The sequence below is a fragment of the Hyposmocoma kahamanoa genome, unplaced genomic scaffold (assembly GCF_003589595.1).
Source record: "Hyposmocoma kahamanoa isolate Upper Pololo Valley unplaced genomic scaffold, ASM358959v1 100021, whole genome shotgun sequence".
Taxonomy (NCBI): domain Eukaryota; kingdom Metazoa; phylum Arthropoda; class Insecta; order Lepidoptera; family Cosmopterigidae; genus Hyposmocoma; species Hyposmocoma kahamanoa.
This window is the reverse complement of record NW_020653200.1, coordinates 12,455,169-12,474,665: the sequence shown is the minus strand read 5'-3', so window position 1 is coordinate 12,474,665 and position 19,497 is coordinate 12,455,169. Positions and strand designations below refer to the sequence as shown.

The window sequence follows — 19,497 nt, the reverse complement described above, 5'->3', positions numbered from 1 at the left end:
AGGCATGAGACAGGGAGATATCTCCGAAACTGTTTACTGCTGCGTTGGAGGATATTTTCAAGTTTGTGGACTGGAAAGGGCTTAGCATCAACATCAACGACGAGTATTGAACACAAGTTCGATTTGCCGATGATATAGTTCTTATGGCTGAGACCTTGGGAGACTTGAACACAATACACGAAGATCTAAGTAGTGTTTCCCAAGGAGTGGGTGATGAACATGGACAAGACGAAGATCATGTCGAATGCCCATGTTGTACCCGCTCCAGTTAAAATTGGGAGCACTACACTCGAACTTGTTGACCATTACGTATACCTGGAACAGACAGTCCAGTTAGGTAAATCCAACTTTGAGAAAGAGATCTCTCGTCGAATCCAGCTCGGATCGGCAGCGTTCGGGAAATCACAAAAAATCCTCGCGTCCAAATGACCTCAGTGTAACAGTGTGTGTAGTGTCATTTGTACTGTTTTGTGGGCAATAAAGTTTATATGATAGTATTACACACCCGTTTTTCAACATTTACCGTGCCTTCGAGGTAAATCCTAAGATATACCAAGTGAGTGGTGGCAAAAGTTCGAAATGAACGATGATCACAGAACTGTTCGAACTTTTACCATTGAGAGATCTTAGGTTCTACTGGAAAATCTTAGAATTTACCGTAGTTCGGGCTTTTACAGTAACATATATAATTATTTATAAACTTTAATCCTGTTTCTAATCTTAGGTCGCCATGTTATACACCGTCTGGTAATTATTCTGAACCCACTCACCTCTAAGGTTGACTGGTAGAGATTGGCTAATGGCATTAAGTTCGCAATTTTGTGAACAATAAAGTTTAAGTAAATAAAAAATAATAGCCCTCAATGAGTCGTAGATGCCATTTCCATTGCTAACTTTTTTTAAAAGGGAAACTTCGTAATTTCTTTTGGTGGTAGGTACCTATTACATGTTTTACCATTGTATGTTTTGAAAATGAAATGTACAGTTTCTTGGTAGGACAATGGTAGAGTAGCCTAATTAATCGATTACTTAAAAAAAGGGTGTTATATAATTTACCTTTATTTATGGTTTGTTTGAAAAAACAAATATACGCGATTTAAATCCGGAAAAATAGTTTTATTTCCTATACCTTTATTTTATCAATGATTAGATAGCGTAATTTTTATTATTCCGTAATGACGAAAAATACAATAGTTAATAAAATAAAAGCAGCCAATAATTTACTAGGTGTATTAAATAAATGTTGTACGTGACTAATACCGACAATAAAACACCCTTTCTGAATAAAATTCTTTATTGAATAAATATGTTTAGATACGTAACAGACATTTGTAATATAACTAGCAGCAAGTCTAGATAGATAATTTACGTAAAACCCATTCATTCTCTTTTGAGAATTTGATGAATAGGTATTCACAACGATCGCCCGGAAATTATTACGTACCAAACCATGCATAAATCTTATAACTACTGAATATCGAATACACGAACAGCCCACATGAGAGAATATATTTAGTAGGCATAATGTAAACATTTAAAAAATTTCATTTGTTATCATTAATTACTTCATGACGTCATGTAAGCCTTCGTATTTAGATATTACTCCACGTTCATTTCACTTTATTAGAACTCTTTGGCTTTGTAGCACGCTTTCAATTCGATAGACAAAGGTATACACAGTCAAAATATTTTTTTCTTTTTTTGTAAATGTAGAATCACGGAATAGCCAAAGTGAGATCTGTTGTGGAAAGCGGACTGGTTCCCGCAACAAAAATTGAGATCCAAATGAAATAAATATCATTAAAAAAGTTTGTTACATTTTTTATAAGACGTATTTAAAAATAAAACCTAATATAAGTAATGTCACTTCAGGCGATACCCTGTATATTATAATTATAACACGTACCTACATTTCCACGCATTACTTACTCAAACACGTATCTTATAAATAGTGATTATTCAGGAGATGGCAAAAATTTCTATTTATTTTAGATGTTAATTTGAATACATTAATTTAAGAATAGGTAAAAGTCAGTGCGTGAATATGAAGGAAATTTGATGTTAAACCATCCTGCAAATATGTATACACAATGCATTTTTAGCATTTCAGTTACTTTGTTTTTAAGATACGAGTTTGAAAAAGTAAGGCGACGATTTGTTACATTTTGTTTTAGAAAATGTTGTGTTTTCAGAATGATACGATGGAGAAACTTAACTACTTATATAAATTGAGCAAAAAAAAAACTTCAAGGAAAGGACGTACCTCTAACTTCATGTCATAGATATTAGCAGACCGACCGAGAATATAAAAATCGAGCATATAAAACGGCTGAAATTAAGTAAATGCAGTTTAATATTTCGTGACGTTACAAAATATAATTTAATTCACTCATACATTATTATTTATTAATTACACACAATATTGTAATAACATTCACCGTTTATGATAAATGATCGTCAGTTATTTTATACACATGAAAATTGGAAAAATAATGTAGTTTCAAATATTCTTGCTAAGCTGCAATAAATAAAAATAACTTCAATATTATCTAATACGATACCTAGTGCATTACAATACCTCTCACATTCAGTATTTAACATTATTACAGATTGTAATGAAACAACTTCACTGATGTTTTCGACTATAATAGTTACAATAGTTAATATTATATCATTGGATTGTATTTTATTAGGACGAAATTATTATTTTATAAGTATATTTTATAACTACAGTGAACGTGTTACGCATATTTTTATTAAAAAACACTCAATATAAAACATTTAAAATAGTAGTAAAGAATCACATGTTTTTATCTACTTTTTCTATAAAAAATTTAATAGTATCCTGATTTACTAATAAAATTACAGATGAGCGACTTTTGAGTCTTGAGGCGTATGTACACTGGTGTAACCATCATTGTCGCTGAAACAAATTTAGTTTTTTTACATATTGGCAGAAACAAATAATATGTACTATTAATATGGTACTATTTTGAAACTTGTAGTGTCATCACCAAATAATTATGTTTACAAGCAAGCATTCCACCCAGTTCCGCCCCTTAATCTTTATATTGTTGAAAAATCGTTTGTTTATACAGCAATTTCATTCTTGGAAATCGTAGTCGACGAGCTTTAGATCGCAAAATTGTGAGGGGCGTTGCCACTGCACCCGTCACCATGAGATATAAGTTGACATACCTCATGTGCCTGTAATTTCACCAGCACCCTCAACCCTTCAAAACCAAAACGCAGTAATGCTCACATTACCGCTTCGCGACAGAAATGGGTAAGGTAGGTAAGCAGTAATTCCGTGGACGAATTGTTTCATAAGGAGCTTCTACTGCTTGCTACTAAGGCTTTTATTGATTGACAAGAACATGCAAGTGTTCCGTACTGCTCGCTGTTGCCTAAGCAAAAAAACAACACTTAAGGTGGTCATGCGTTTAACTTTACTGGTGGTAAGAGAAAAAGAAATTCATTTTTAAACGTGTTGTCTAGCAATAACGCAAGATAGAAAAATCATTCCCCCTAATACATTTTGGTCAGCTAGTTTTGCTGCATTAAGTCCTGTAAGTACCGTTGCCAAAGTCCACCATGCTTACACAACGTGGTTTTGGAACTTTATTTTTTATAAAAAATAAGTGCTCATTTGACCTCCTTCTCACCTGATGGAAAGTGATGATGAGGTCGACGATGTAGCATGCACACCTAAGTAATGTCTATTCATTCTCGCCTTGAAAAGGTCAAAGTTATAGCGTTCGGGGAATAAGTTCGCAGGTAGGGAATTCCACTCTCTAGCCGCTCGACATATAAACGTGTAAGCGAAGCGCCTCGTGCAAATCCTGGGAATGTCCACAACATACACATACACTCTCCCCTGCGGCAAACTTCTACGATTACCTCACAGTATTCTGAACTGCTTATGTTTCGAAAAGACTATGGGGTGTTGCTGAAAAAGATGACCATCTTGAGAATACTATGTACAGTCCAGAGCGCATACAGCTTGACAATGGACCGTTTTATCATACCCGGCACAGATTTAAAGCTTGAGTGTCAAAAGCTTGACGTGGATGTACAGGGTCACGCAGTACAATAAACAAAACGAGAATCAAGTTCTACCTTAAGAAAGTAAAAACGTTACCTGCTGTTATGCATGACCCTCGCAAAATGAATCTTGTGGGCGATGTAAATTATAGCAAAAACCACTAGTCCAGCGAAGAATGATAATCCAAGAACGGCGGGGAACTGAAACAAGATCTAAAATTAAAATTAATAGTACAACACAGACCTTCATGACGACAAAAATGTAAATTATAATTATTATTAGCTACTTTTGCCAGTTTCGTGTATCGGTTATTCCTAAAATACTAACAACTTAGCAGGACTAGATTACTAACTTCATAAACAACAACTTTTGTTCCCTGACTTTTAACAAAACATATGATGACTAATTTTCAATATCTTAAATTTTAAGGTCTTAAATAGGATTGTCGATAATCGCCTTAGCAGCTGTACAAAATTAGACGACACTCAGTTTGGTTTTCGGGATGGTACGTCAACAGAAAGTGCTATACTGGCACTAAAATGCACTGCAGACTATTATTAAAAAGGAAGACACCTAGCTTCTAAGGCTGCTAACTGCAAATATGAAGTCAATCTGTTAGCAGCTTACGACTTATAAAGAGTAACGATATCTAGCCTCAATTAATAAACTGATGTCCATCCTGAAGTTGTAGGCGTGGTGTCACATTGGCATAACAGTCAGAAAAATGTTGTCAAATGGGCGAATTCCTTTTCTAGCGAATACACGCTGAAATGTGGTGTGAGGCAGGGTAGATTGAGTTCTCCTAGACTTTTCAGCATATGTGAATCAGCAGATCATTGAGCTCAGGAGCGCAAATGTTGGCTGTCGAATAGACAATATTAGTGCTAATAATATCAGTTATGCTGATGATATGGTGCTGCTGAGTCCATCAATCAGTGGTCACAGAAAGATGCTGAATGTATGTGAAACTTATGCCGTAAGCCATTCATGTGTTTAATTATAAAGGCCTAAATAACATTCCACCGCTTCTTTTGCATGGTGTACCGTCGAATCGTCTTCCTTGATGCTCTTGGTTTAAGTACCTAGGACACATTGCTAGTGAAAATCTGATGATGATTTTGAGTGGGAGCGCAAGGCGTTGTCGGTGCGCGATAACATGTTGGCTCAGAGTTGCTCCGTAAATGTAAAATACTAACAAATATGGACTAATCGGTCTCTTCACATGGAACCACCAATATGGAATCTGTTCCCAGCAGTGTTTTAATGCGCTGACCAGTTCCTGACGACTGTGGATGGAGGTATAGTTGTCTTTGAGGCGTTGTTTGAACTGATCCCATAAATGCTTAAATAAATTTAAGTCGGGACTCATGGACGGCCATGGTAAAACATTGATATTCGCGTCTGTAATTACACCTTGAGTAGTACGGGCCGCATGAGAACGCGCGTTATCTTGCATTTAGATGAAGTCTTGGGCAACGCGCAGTGAATATGCAATCACGTGAGCCTGGATGACCTGTTGGACGTAACTGGCGGCGTTCAAGTTATCCCCGTCCAAGAATACCAGTTTCGTTTTACCCATTAGACTGATTTCGCCCCACACCATATTACTGGACCCACCAAAGCAGTCAGTTTCTCGAATGCAACAATCCAAAAACCGTACTCCTGGTTTCCTCCAGACACAGACCCGTCTGTCATCACATCACTGTATAATTTAACTACATAGATTCATCTGTAGAGAACACTGTCCTCCAGTTCTCCATGGTCTAGTCGAGATGTTCGCGTGCAAACTTTAAAACGCGCTCCACGATGTGCCCTGGTCAATTTCGGTCTCACAGTACTCGGTCTGCAGCGTTGTTGGTCTCCGTGGAGCCTATTTGGAATGGTTTGATCGCTCACTCTGGTACCAATAGCTTCATAGCTTCGGTTTTGTAAGGTAAGCGCAGTTATGGTGCGCTCTCGGCCTGCAGTAATTCGAATGTACGTACCAATCTTCATAGGAGGTAGCAGCCCGAGTTTTTCCACTTTGCCTCCTAGCACCGCTACCTGTTTGTACACCACTTATAATACCCTCAAAGTTAACATTCCAAACGTAAAACAATAATTATGTAAACATATGCACTTGAAGACAACTCATTTCAAATTAAAAAAGGGCAGAAAAAAATATTACGATAAAATTCTCGAAAAAATTCGACTTTATCCTAAATTGTTTTGAGTAGTTTAGTTTAAGATATAGTTGTAATAAACAAGCCATCTACTTCCAGACACAATATGAGAACATTGAACTAAAATATACTAACACAGCTCCGTGACGTATATTCTATTTACATTGTGGATAGATACATAATACGATCACTATTCAATTAATCAATTTTGAATACATTCAATTGATAAATTAAAGTTATAAATCCTGAAAGTTAAATAAAGAAAACGTACAAAGGTATTATTTACAAGTGCCGAAAATCCTAGATAGTTCCTCAAAATATGACAATAATAATGAACATTGAGAAAGTTTTAAATTATGCTGCAATTACCTGTTTTCCGCATTCATAGTCAAAGTCGACAGTCAGAAGATTTTCATACAATTTTGTGAATATTTCCATAGGACATGTTTGACCACAATGAGGAATATCCAATACATTGGGTTCCACAATTTCAGGTGTGTTTCTATACAAGATCCTGATACAAGGAGCCATTGTGTTATCTGTAAAATTGGTATTTAATATGTTTTAGAGATCAACGTCTACGTAACGAGTGGTTCCATATGCAACACAATCTATGGTTCTTTTTTACATAATAACGTTATGTAATAGGTTACATAACACGATACATACCATATAAAAGCTCCATAATAATAGTAGACGTGTAATCAGGACAGTTGCCATCAAACATGCCTAGAGCAGTTAGAATGGTGCCAATGGTAAAGTCGTGGCCGCTATACATTGTCATATTTAATAGCTTATTTTTATTTTTAACGTGACGCTTCATGTTAGTTACTATTTCTTTTAGCAAAGGTCCAGCTCTCAAACGCGCTAATAGCGGTGTAGCCGCTGAGGTTGTGAAACTGAAATAGTTTTATTCAACATTAGCACTCTACCGGTCTTATACAATTACATGAAGACGCTGACATTACTGGGGCTTGAGCGATATAAGTATACTGCCGTCCACTAACTAAAACGCGACTAAGTGACAAATGATGAAATATTCGCTTTTAATAGCAAAAAATAAAGCACAAAATTCTCTTTTAAAAACAGTTAAAATTAGTTAACGTGTTCGTCTTATCGGAACTTACCCTAACAACGCATAGCTCAAATATCATTAAACAATTTCAATATTCTGAAATAGCGTTATGGTTTTTTATGATATCTCGAAGAAATATTTTGTCGCTTAGCCGCGTTTTAGTTAGGGAACGGCAGTATGATCCTAAGGACGCGTTCCCATTATGTCGCATGTCGTAACGTTTTATTTACCGTTGGACGACTGTCGCGTCTAGCCTGTTCCCATATCACGACGTCTGTCGTGACTGTGCCGTGGACGTTTATTTTATTATTGAACGATTGTCGTGTCTAGCTGTTCCCACTAGATCGTGACAATTTATCGGTTCAAGGTAGCCGCCTTGTCATTCGCACGACAGACTGTCGTCACATTTTTATCGTAACGTTTCATTTAAAGTCTGTCGTCGTAAGGTCAAAAAGCCGTGAAAAACAGTTAATCGTGTTATTCTAGGTGTGAACAACTTTTTTTTAAATATACAGGCCACGACACTTTAAATTAAACGACTAGCTGTCGTCACGACATAATGGGGATGTGTTCTAAGCCGTGTTATCACATGGTTTTCACAGAAAAGCTAAATCTTATAAAATAGCCGTGTTGTCACATAGCGGCGCTAAAGCAATGAATTGACTACAAAAATACAATGAAGACCAATAAGTCCATGATGTAAAATCTAATAAGTACACTTTATTTTATTGTGAATCTATAGGGAACAATAGTTTACTTGATCTATACCTGAAGAGGCCCAGTATTCATTCCAGCCCTAATTCTACTAGAACATTTACTAAAACTACTCGGTTATAGTAAATAATTCAATGAGTTTATTTAACTTTATGTATTGTATGTATGTATGTATTGAAGATATAGAACATAATATACAACTAATACATTTCAATGTTTATCCATGACATTCTATTATTTATTACCTATCTCTGATTCCAATTTGTTTCAATGTGTTTAGCACTAGCTAGCATTGTTTAGTGTATACCTACCTATAGCATGCCGGTTCTCTCATTACACCAGGAAAAACTTTATGTGTCCAATTAGGCAGAGAGAAGTTATATAAAGTTTCTATGTGAAGGCTGCTATATATGTCTTCTATATCATAATAGTCACTTATCTTCCTCCCTGTGTATGATGTTAGGTAACTGTAAATAAAAATTTACATAAAATCGCATATGAAAATACTGTAGGTAGAATTCATAATTACTGCTGGTAATAGAAAACAAACATACATTTTATAATTGGTAAGTATTCTAAATAAGGATTTGCTTATAAATTGAAATCTAATACTATTCTAAATATGTACATAGATAATTTGAACACTTACTCCATTAGGTGTTGGTACTGGCTTAGCCTTTGTTTGTAAGCCTTTGATTGGACTACCTTTTCCTTTTCTTTGTTGTAGGATACACAATTTTTTTTCATTGCTAATACCGCGTCGTCTTTTTCAGGTATTGTGTGTACAGGTATGGGTTGCCACATAAGAGCCTCATTCCAAATTGCTCTGCCAGTCGGAGGATACATTCCTGCAAACATATTATGCAACTGCAAAAGTGCTTACATTGAATTAAAAATCCAAGATGATGTAAAATAAATATATTTAATGAGCTATACCTGCTAAGTTAGCTTGAGCAGACATGAGTGTGCGATCTACATCAGTGGATTGAACATAAATTTCCGCTGGATCGAATTCACTTGATAATAGGTGCTAAAATTAACAAAAGATATAGTGATAATGTGATTTAAGGAATTCACTAGCTCAGTTAAATGACAATGTATGAATTGTATGTTATCCGCAATTTTGTTTTTCTTTGCCCTAGATCCATAGGTTCCCAAACTTTTTGACTCACCCACTTTGGCGAGATAAAAAAATTCTATGTCCACCACCATAAAAAACAATTGAAAACGCGTATTGTGTGTGTAGTGTAGTTTAATAACACCTGGATACCATCAATGCCCCCAATTGCTTCCGAGGCCCCTACCGGGTGGTACGACCCTAGAACTCTTCAGCGCCCACAGTAGTGCCCACTTTGGGAAACTATGTCCTAGATGGATTGTTTGTAATATACAAAATTGTTTCAAGCTTTGTATGTACCATTGTCAGACATTCTAGATTTCATTAAAATAGACCTTAATGAAAAATATGAACACAAGCACCAGGGTTTGCCACACAGCTATAAATAATTCTCACAGCAAACTTGTAAAATTCGTGTGCTACAGTAAAATATGTACACATGTAATATTTCATTTGAAATCACTGGATTAATAGTGTATAGTGCCAGTACTGCAGCATATTTCTTTTACAGCACGGTAAAATGACTTACAACCCATATTAATTGTGGGTTTATTTTAATTCAACAGACCTTTGACTGCATTGTTATGTACATAGATACTGGATCAGTACTCCAGTTAATGATGGTATATGAAGATAAAAATTAGTAGGCATAAATATAAACATTGAGATTTCAGATTTTTGTACTGTTGTGTACAAGGCTACTTTTTTCTTATCCTTCTTACACAAAAAGATATTCTAGTGTGTGTCTAATGAGTGTCTGAGAACTCTTGTACATCTGGCAACCCAAACATCTATAAGATATCACAAGTTAAAAGTACTTTAATTTAAAACAACTCTAGGAATTTTATACAAAGTATAGGACATCTCTGTACATTAGGTACATAAATATCTTAATATTGGGTGGGAATTAACAGTCAAACCCCCACACAACACCAGAGTGTCTGAGTTGAACAAAAACTTGTTTATGAGTAGACAAATAGGTTACACTTACAGTAATTAACAAGGTAGATGATAACAATTTAAAAAATGCGACTTAATGAGCTGAGGCAATTTGACCTAAATGAAGAATAATATATCTAGAATCCGCAAACTTAAGCATGTTATGCAATGCAATATGCAATAAAATAAACAAACAAAGTTTGTTGTTTTGCATTGCTTATAATGTTGGAAGATGTGAAGAGAAATGATAAAGTTGAAAAAATGCCACTGGAATTTAAATTGAAAGGAAATAAATTTGACTTTTGCTTTAGTGTGTAGACCAAACAAATAACAACACAAGTAACAAATTGAAGACACTTGAAATTAAGCAAATGTTAGATTTTTTGACCAACAAGCACTACATTCGACATCTTTTTAAAAATTAAATTCTAATAATCTTTAGGACACAATTTTCTATTATAGCAACACGTTTTTTATTGGTAAGGTCAATTTACTACTGGGTGTTCATTACTTACTCGAGATTTAGAGAAATTCTTGTTTAGGTTTTTTTAGTAATAATTACAATAGCTTTTTTCTATGCTGAAACATACTATCATTTTTCTTGAGGATTATATCTGCCAAATAAACTAATAACTATTGCTATGTTTAAAAAAAATTTCAAAAATATAGACAACTTCCACAGACACATAAAAAGTCATTCATTGGTGCCATCACCCTATGTTATTGTGAACAAAGGAATCTGTAACCACACGGGCAATTTATTCTATTGATAATGAATAATTAATTATTACAGCTCTATTGTATTTTCATTGAGAGCATGATTGCAAAATTGCCACGACAACACACGACTCGACCAATAAATAAGAATTCTAAAGTAATGTTCTCTCATAAAGTTGTTTTAGTGAGAATAGTCCAAAACGGAATTATCCTGGGTGTACTATTTTAATTCAAAATTAGAATTCAACTTACGGAATAACGTTTTCTTATCCACTGACCCAACGCGTAGTGCTGCATTTTGCCGATGTTAGTCAGTTCGCCGAATTTTACCGGCCAAAGCGACTCATTGCGCCAAGGGTCAGTAGGATACGTATCCACCGGTGTCCTATCGCCGTGTCGATAGATAATTGCAACGTACTTCACCGCCTCTTCAGCGAAACACACAGAAAATGTCAATATCATCAACAAAATTATTTTAAAAGTGAAAGGTTTATAAGTTACACCAAATTGTCTTCTCATTTTAATGAACTATCAGCAATTTTTTTGTTGTATACGAAACTTCAATATCAAATAAAAAAATAGAAAATAACTTCAACAACAAACAGCAGAAAACGTCTGATACGTAGTACCTATTTCTTTTTTTTTTCTTTTTTTTTTTTTTTTTGGGTATTTGGCTTCTGTCCCACTGAGGACAATTCTGCCAGTGTCCGGGTTGAAAGATACACGGTATATTTATCAAGATTCACTCAAACTTCAAACAATTTGTGAAAATTGTGAATGTCTATTGAGTCATTATCTGTGTCAATTTCAAAGAGTAGAATTTTTAGTACTACTCTACTCTACGCTTGGTCCATGCTGCGTTCTCACATTCGTGCGATAGGCGATGCGAATAGCGATGCGATGCACGACACGCATGTGTAAACGGTCACTTCGCTGTTCGCGTCGCGACTCGAATCGAGCGTAGTGACGCACGAGTAGCGTCGCGAAGTTAGATACGAGTGGCGACGCGAAGTAACTTTTTTCTTTCTTATTTCCAGGTACTATGGCGTCCAGCCTTTGGCCATATGCAATTCTGTTTCAGTTGCCAATTTTTGATAATTCTTCCAATACTCTCTTCCTTCTTGAGACTTCAGGATATCATTGTCGTCGCAGTTGTTGTTGTTGATGTGGGGCTTTGGATATTAATAGGAATTTAAAAACGGGGCAAGGAGATCGCGGATTAAAATTTAAAATTTGACGATTGCTTCGACGAAGCATTCGTCGAAACAATCGACGATAGTGTAAGCGCGGTGTTAGAAACCATAGTCTTTTTTTTCTCATATTTTGGCACTATGGCGTCCAGCCTTTGGCCATATGCAATTTCCATTGATTTGGCAATTTTTGATAATTCTTCCAAATAAATATTTTCTTCCTTCTTGAGACTTCCGGATATTATTGTCGTCGCAGTTGTTGTTGTGGAACTGTAATTTGGGTTTTTGAGGTCCAATCATTTAACTTTTTACAGGTCGTCGAATTCTAATTCTTTACTGATGTTCCAAATTTCCAATGCGTTTCCGATTCGATGTTTATACCAACCGATTTTATTTACGCAGAAGTTTTAATCGTAAATTTGAGCGGGTTCAAAAAAGAAGATATTGTCAGATTGGAATTGCAATTGAATTGGAATTCAGTGATGTTGCGTTTGCAAGTTTGTGTATTCGAAAATGAATAACACTGCGTTACAAATTAGAAAAAAGTACCCTTTTGAAATCCCTATGTTTTTTATTTGTCATGTATTAATAGCAATATACGTATTTTTTTGTAACACGTATAATTTTGTAGGTACGGCTATTATTAAAATAACTGAAAAGTAAATACCCAGTAATACGTTGTACTTTAAAAAAATTATCTACAATCATACGATATCAATTCTAACTGATATATTGCAGCTTATACATAAAATATAAGGTTAAAATCAAATATTGTACACAAAATAAAGGTTTTCACAGGTTTTCTTTAACTTACGTTCGAATTCAGCAGGAATCACTTACTTAGCGACATTCTTAGGCCCCTCAAACCATTCCTCAATCCTTTCTACATCCTAGTGAAACCTCTTTCTCTGTTCGTCCCTAAAGAGTCGCAAGATTCTTATAGGTAAAAAGAGAAACGAGAATTGAGAAAAGTATTATTTAACGTTTTTTCGCATTCCGTATCCATGTTCATTGTCCATGCGTGTAGCAAATTATTCACTAACAATGCCACATATTTGTCATTACTCCGATTACCCAAAAAGACGTTTACGACAGCCCTCAGTGACGTCCATGATAATTATGATAAGAATAATGTGCTAGATAACCACACCAACGAACGGCCTGGTCTTAAACTAGGCAATTCCCTATAGTAGAGTACTAGACATAGAACACCCTGACAGCAACCAATTTACAAAAATTAGTTTTTTAAATTGTTTCTACCGAGAATGGAACCCTAAGCCTGCTCATCCAGCACCCACAATGTAAGCCGTTGGGTCATCATAGTCGTCTCGTAATCAGTGTAGTAACTACTGCGTTCACGCCACAGTATCGGTAACTCCAATGAGCATGAATATTTTATTTCTATTCTGCCAAGATAAAAGAGTAATATAGTACATACGCAAAACAGTTACGGGATCTAGGACTTATCTTGATGCACTATACGTCTAAAATATAGGGTATACGCATTACGTATTTTTTCGGATACGTTCACTCCTTGCGACTTGGTAATGTACTGTCCACACACATAACAAAGCTTAGTTTTAAAAATTTTTGTACCAAAGACGACCACTTTTCGGCATTCATCTTGTAAAACAAAAAGAAATGGAGCTGTTCTCTATCACAAATTTGGCAATTGCGATAAAACTGTTGCATACGCTTTACGAGAATTTAATCAATCGGAATCTAAGTACACGGTAATAGACTGAGAGGCGTAGGCAATATTTTTCGGTACTAAAAAGTTTTAAATTCACACTTGTTACTGACCACAAACCATTGATACAATTGCTAAGCACTCAAAGTAACTTACCAAAACTGGTTAACATTCGCCTTAACCGTTGGGGACTATTAAAAGGAAGTTATATTTTGATATGTTTTTACAAAAGGACAGAATAATGTTGCTGCTGATTGCCTGTCACGGATGCCGAACCCGGAAGAGAAATCACGTGATGTTGAACGTCCTGTACACAGGATCGTGAATGGTCTACTTAACCTTCTTAACTCAGATTTAACCCTCTCAGAGAAGATTTTAAGAGATGAAACAAAAAAGATTAATATTATTCTGACACAAGTCTTAAATAACATTAAACCCGGCTCTCAAATAACATTAACATTAAAACTCAAACTTGTTCAAATGCTTTAAAGCGTTTGCTAGAAAACAAAATGAATTATCCTTGGAACTCAAAATTGTAATGTGGCAGGGCAGAATAGTAGTTTCTGAATCTCTTATGCCAAATATTGTGAAGTATCTTTATTTGAGATATCCTGGTATAATAATTATGAAAGCATTAGTACATTTTTACGTGTGGTGACCTTCGAGTGATGAAGACATCGACATTTTAGTTAAACAATGTAAAACTTGCCAAAATAACAGGCCACATTGTTCCGAACTACGTGCTTGTGCATGGTCGGTTACAGATAGAGCTTGTAAGCGATTACGTTTAGATTTTGCTGGCCCATTTGAAAACATTGGCTTATCGCACCTCTAAATGATCTAAATGGATAGAAATTAAAGCGATGGTTAGGACGACGACTCAACTTTTGTGTAGAAAACTTGACAGCATTTTTACAACATTTGGTTATCCCCATATAATTGTGTCAGATAATGGCCCCCAGTTCACATCAAATGAATTCCAAACTTTCTGTACAAAGAAGGGAATTAATCACATTAAGTCGACCTCGTATCACCCTCAAATAAATGGATTGGCGGAACGCCTTGCTTGGAATTTTAAAAACAGTCTTAATTCTTATTCACGTATCGGAACACTCAAGACCTGCAACACAGAGATAGCTCATCCACCCACACCGTTCTACGCCGCAGCAAGCGCACAGTGTAATCGCCTCCGCCGCGCCGTTTTATTGAAGAGATGTAGGTAGGGAAATTGTAATGTTCTTCTATGTTCATTTTGATTGTCGGTTATTAAAAGTAAAGCTGTGACTGAAATATGAAATGTAACGCCTTATAACATTTTTAGACAACACGTCAATCATATTAATCATCACTTAGGAATATCGAAACACAACATAAAAAGCTCCGACGCGAGTGGCGTGCTTTAGGTATTGTATCAGTATGGTGGGGCTTCCGATATCCTGCCCACCATCGACTATTCTAAAGTCGAGTCCGAAGAGTTTTTACCTCCTTCTAACAACAATTTGAACAATCTACTCGAATCGAATCAAATTGCTGTATATTGCTACGTAGGTCAATGATTGCTACACAAAGTTTGGTACAGGGTCAAGAGCACGTCAAGCTTTACACTTAAGACTCAAATCCAACTCTATGCCGCTTATGATAAGAACAGTCCAAACACAGACATACTTCTAGATAGACGCCGCAAGTGTACATACTTCGCGTGCCCAAAGTAAGTGAAATTTACTTAGTTGCCGCTGTTACAATTTAGAACGCGCTCGAGCGTTATCGTAGATAAACACCAGTCAAAAACGCGAAAAATGCATACTTGTGCCATTATAAACAGCAAAAGCACCATAACTGTGGGTAAATGGGTAAACAGGGACGTTTCCTTCTACGGGCAAGTGATTTTGTAATCAAAAGATGCATAATTTATTTTAAAAATAGTTATTTTGGTTTTGTATGAATTTCGAGAAAACAAATATGCAACCAAGCGTATGCCTTATGTTTGTAATACATTGCGGCTTTTAGTTGGTGCGATATGTTTATGATCCTTTGTTAATACGCCATGAATATCGAACGAACGCACTTTTGCATAATGCATTCAGTTTCGTGGTAAATTTAACGTTTGGTACGATGTATACGTTAGGCAACACTGTTCTCTATTCTGATCGATTTTGAAAACAAAGGACGAAAATTATTATGACCTTAGCAATATTCTATAACTCTTTTGTTATAACGTTTAGTAACGTGTCGTTTTTTTTCAGTTTTTTAGTATCTATTATCAGTAGTATCTGTACTTTCGATAATTTTAGCAGCACGTTGCCTCGAATGTACGAATACATCGAATGTACATCGCCGGATATGTAGTACGAGTAATACAAAAAAAATGCATAGAATTAACAATGCACTGTCTTCACAAAAACCTGGAGTTGGTCCTATGTATGAGTTCGTTGCTTTCGAGGACGAAAGTGGTTTAGTTTATCCCTTCTAAGATGCTAAATATCCAAATATGCAGAGTAGCAGAGTTAGAAATCCGAGAAACAATAAAGAAATCACAAAAATTTCACACGAGGCCATCATTAAGTAAACCTCTTCTGATTAATAAGATTTTACCATATTTTGTCAGCAGTAACATTTTCATTTGTCTCCATCAATTTGATCAATTACCAACAGAAAACCATAACAACCAGGTCATATATTGACGTGGACATGCGTTTTCATTATTTAAGTTAATCGATAAGATCTTCTATTGCAAAAAGATGTTATATAATAAGCCCATTTTATGGGAAAGACAATAATTTTAATATTTGAAGTCGATTAAAAAATAAAGTCTTAATTTTTTTAAGTGATCAACATTTTAACGAGTAAAATAAAGGACTTAACTATCTTATTCTAGTATTTTTCAACTATATTAATATTACGACTACTTGTAATCAACAAATACTTCTGTAAGAAATACTTGAACAAAAATTATTCTATTTAGAATCGATTAATTGAATGAAATACGCGTTTTTACGCGTATTCCGTTCAATCAATCGATTTAGAGCGAGCGGAAGGAGGTTCATCACTAAATAGTTCCCGTGGCGTCATAGTCGGTACAAAAAATGTGGCACGCTTGGTTTTCATATAATTGCTGTACTTGCGGTGTCTATCTAGGTATATGTCTATGGGTTTAAAGTACAAAGTGTCAAACTTGATGTGTTCTTGATTGTACCAAACTTTGTGTAGCACATATACTCAAAGGCAAAGCTCAAATTTTTTTACGATAGTTTTTATTTTTAGTCTACTTAAATAGTTAACGTGTATGGTAAATTATAATCATTTCATGATATTTGTCATGTTTTATTGCTTAGTAAAACGGAAGCGAACGAATTACGTGAAGTGACAGGAATAGTACAGCCTTGGTATATCCCACCGCTAACGCTATAACTGTCAAGAACGGAATGACTTCTGTTTTAGTGATGTGATGACCTGTGGTCATGATTAAAATAATACTAACATCTCATATTAGCTACTTATATAATACTGATAGAATCGCCACATTATAATTATTTTTCTCTGCGAATATTAATGTGCTCGTCAGGTAAAAATCTTCGAACATCATCTGAATTGTATCCTGAATAATTTGAACAAAATTTTCTGATGCCTTTTCTGACTGGTACTCGATATGTACATACAATTGCATGTAGTCGAAACTTTTAACACTAATAAAATTGTATTTGCTGACGTCAAAATGGAAGCACAGATATTATTTGTAGCTAGACGTTGTGTTCAGAACACTTATGATTCCTAATGCTGACTTTACGTTTATTAAGGAATTAAATATTACTATCGAATTCTTCTACTTTAATTTGTCAAAAAACTCAGTTTAGTATTGTCCGATTATACTCTGCGGCGATATTTCATCAAAATATAAAAAAGGTGCCAAATGTAAAAGAAATCCCTCGAGCAAAATTTCGCTTATCGTATTTTTGTTTTATCATTATGTTGATTAAGGTAACATTCAAGTAATGGTTACCTTTTACCGTCAGTAAAAAAAATCATATAGTTTTGTTAGACTTGTAACATGTCATATGCTATAAATCAAATGCTCGGATTATCGTTCAGTTCGACTGCAGCTGACGATTTAAATTCACTGCATGCAGTTAATCATGACAGCACACGCATTAACGGCAGACATGCTGCCATCTCGCAGTCCATTAGCAACCTGACTCTCACTTAATGATGCACACCATCACATCACCATCACAATCATTGTAGAGTGGGATCGTTGTGTTAAATAAATAAACCCTTCACTTCACTTTTTATTTTTATGGCTCCATCAATATGAGAACTGATGATTTTGCCAATGTCACAGTTGAAAGAAAAAAAACGAAACAAAAAAAAATTTTCGCTAAGCTCTAATAGGACATTAACCGGTGTTGGTAAGTTGGACTACGGGAGTACTCAGTTGAGAATGTAAATAAACCCTAAAAAACGATCGTACCTGCCTATTACAACACTAAATTGTCAATTAACCAGAGACTACAGACGCAACGAGCAATAATCTTGAGCACCGTCACCTAACATAGTAGGTAATAGGGATGTGTCGAGATTCGAGATCTGTGTTCGAGATATCATCGAGATCTGTCATCTGTCGAGAGCGGTCAGTGGAAATTACAATAAATTTTACCGTGATAAATTATTTTAACGTAATTCAAAATCTTTGATATTTTATTGAAAATGTTATTTGAATATGCTATGTTTCCTATCATATATCGTATAGTGGGTGATGTTGATGTGTTCACGGTCTGATAATTAATTGGTCACGACTCTGCGTTTTTGATCCATAGCTTCCATAATCATACCACAACACGCCAGTCCCGTGTTAGTTTCGAGAGGTATTTACAGTGTCCTAGTTTTTCTGGAATGTTTGTTGTTCTATTGTACTTACTTACCTAATGTTTTGAACGTGTCCTAGATGAATGCAACAAGTTTGCTATTAGACTTGCTCTAACGACACTATTTCTACAGTTCGAATGCGTTTAGATTATGTATTATATCTTCAAAGTATTATAATTAACTTTTAGAGACAATTATCCATAAATATTCTTTGTTAGGGAAAAATACTATTTCAATTAGGATAATGCAACAGGTGCCTCATTGAATTAGATAAAAGTTGGAAAGCGTAACTTTAACTAAGCAATCTTTGTGAATAGTAATTTAAAAAAAATGTTAAATGTAATGCCTTAATTAAATTGTGTAAACTACCCTTATTTGAAAGAGCACAAGAAAATAAGAGTATAAAGAAAACTGTTAAAAGTTACAACATTGGGGCAAGTTTAAGTTGCTTTGGAATTAGTTATAGCCAGTGGTGAGTAATAATAATTATTGAAATGGTGAGTACATTCTTCTGTCACTGTATACATGTATGTACATACACTACATACTGAAAAATGGAGTTAAAAACAATATTCATATAATGAGTTGATTTATGAGAATTGTTATTTGTCTTAATTTGAGTTAATAAGAAAGGTTAAGTCTTATTTGTTTGCATTGCATCCAAATGTCAGTACTTTAGTGTAGGTGTTATATGAGTTATTAACGCTTCTATCTGTTACCTGTAAAGTTACTCAGAAGAGGGCTCTATGAGGATTTGTTCACAAGTATATATTGATATACAATGTATTTAAATGCATTAGTATATATTCGTGATAAAATAAGGTTACTACTTTATTTAGTCTAATTGAAAGTACATCTTGCAAATACGTACAGGAAAGTTTCAGCACTCCAAATATTACTATAAATTTATTACACATTTTCTCAATGTAAACTATGAAAGGCCAAAGATTTGAACTGGTGCCTAATAACAAAACAATAAATATCAATA

At 34.9% G+C, this 19,497-nt stretch overlaps 1 protein-coding gene across 3 annotated transcripts; it reads right to left on the bottom strand.

Moving 5' to 3' along the window:
• Window positions 1-1,285: 1,285 nt before the first annotated feature.
• Window positions 1,286-11,408, bottom strand: LOC113239654 (prostatic acid phosphatase-like). Of its 3 annotated transcripts, none has more exons than XM_026476742.1 (8): window positions 11,022-11,404; window positions 8,933-9,026; window positions 8,646-8,844; window positions 8,308-8,463; window positions 6,877-7,106; window positions 6,577-6,746; window positions 4,142-4,245; window positions 1,286-2,923 (listed from the first exon to the last, which is right to left on the bottom strand). In XM_026476742.1, the coding sequence occupies exons 1-8, from the start codon at window positions 11,286-11,288 to the stop codon at window positions 2,863-2,865; spliced, it is 1,281 nt and encodes a 426-aa protein (XP_026332527.1). In that variant the 5' UTR covers window positions 11,289-11,404; the 3' UTR covers window positions 1,286-2,862. The 3 variants fall into 3 exon arrangements, with proteins under 3 accessions (XP_026332527.1, XP_026332520.1, XP_026332508.1); XM_026476735.1 differs by lacking the exon at window positions 1,286-2,923 and adding an exon at window positions 2,987-3,407 and having other exon boundaries at window positions 11,022-11,407; XM_026476723.1 differs by lacking the exon at window positions 1,286-2,923 and adding an exon at window positions 3,546-3,842 and having other exon boundaries at window positions 11,022-11,408.
• Window positions 11,409-19,497: the final 8,089 nt, after the last annotated feature.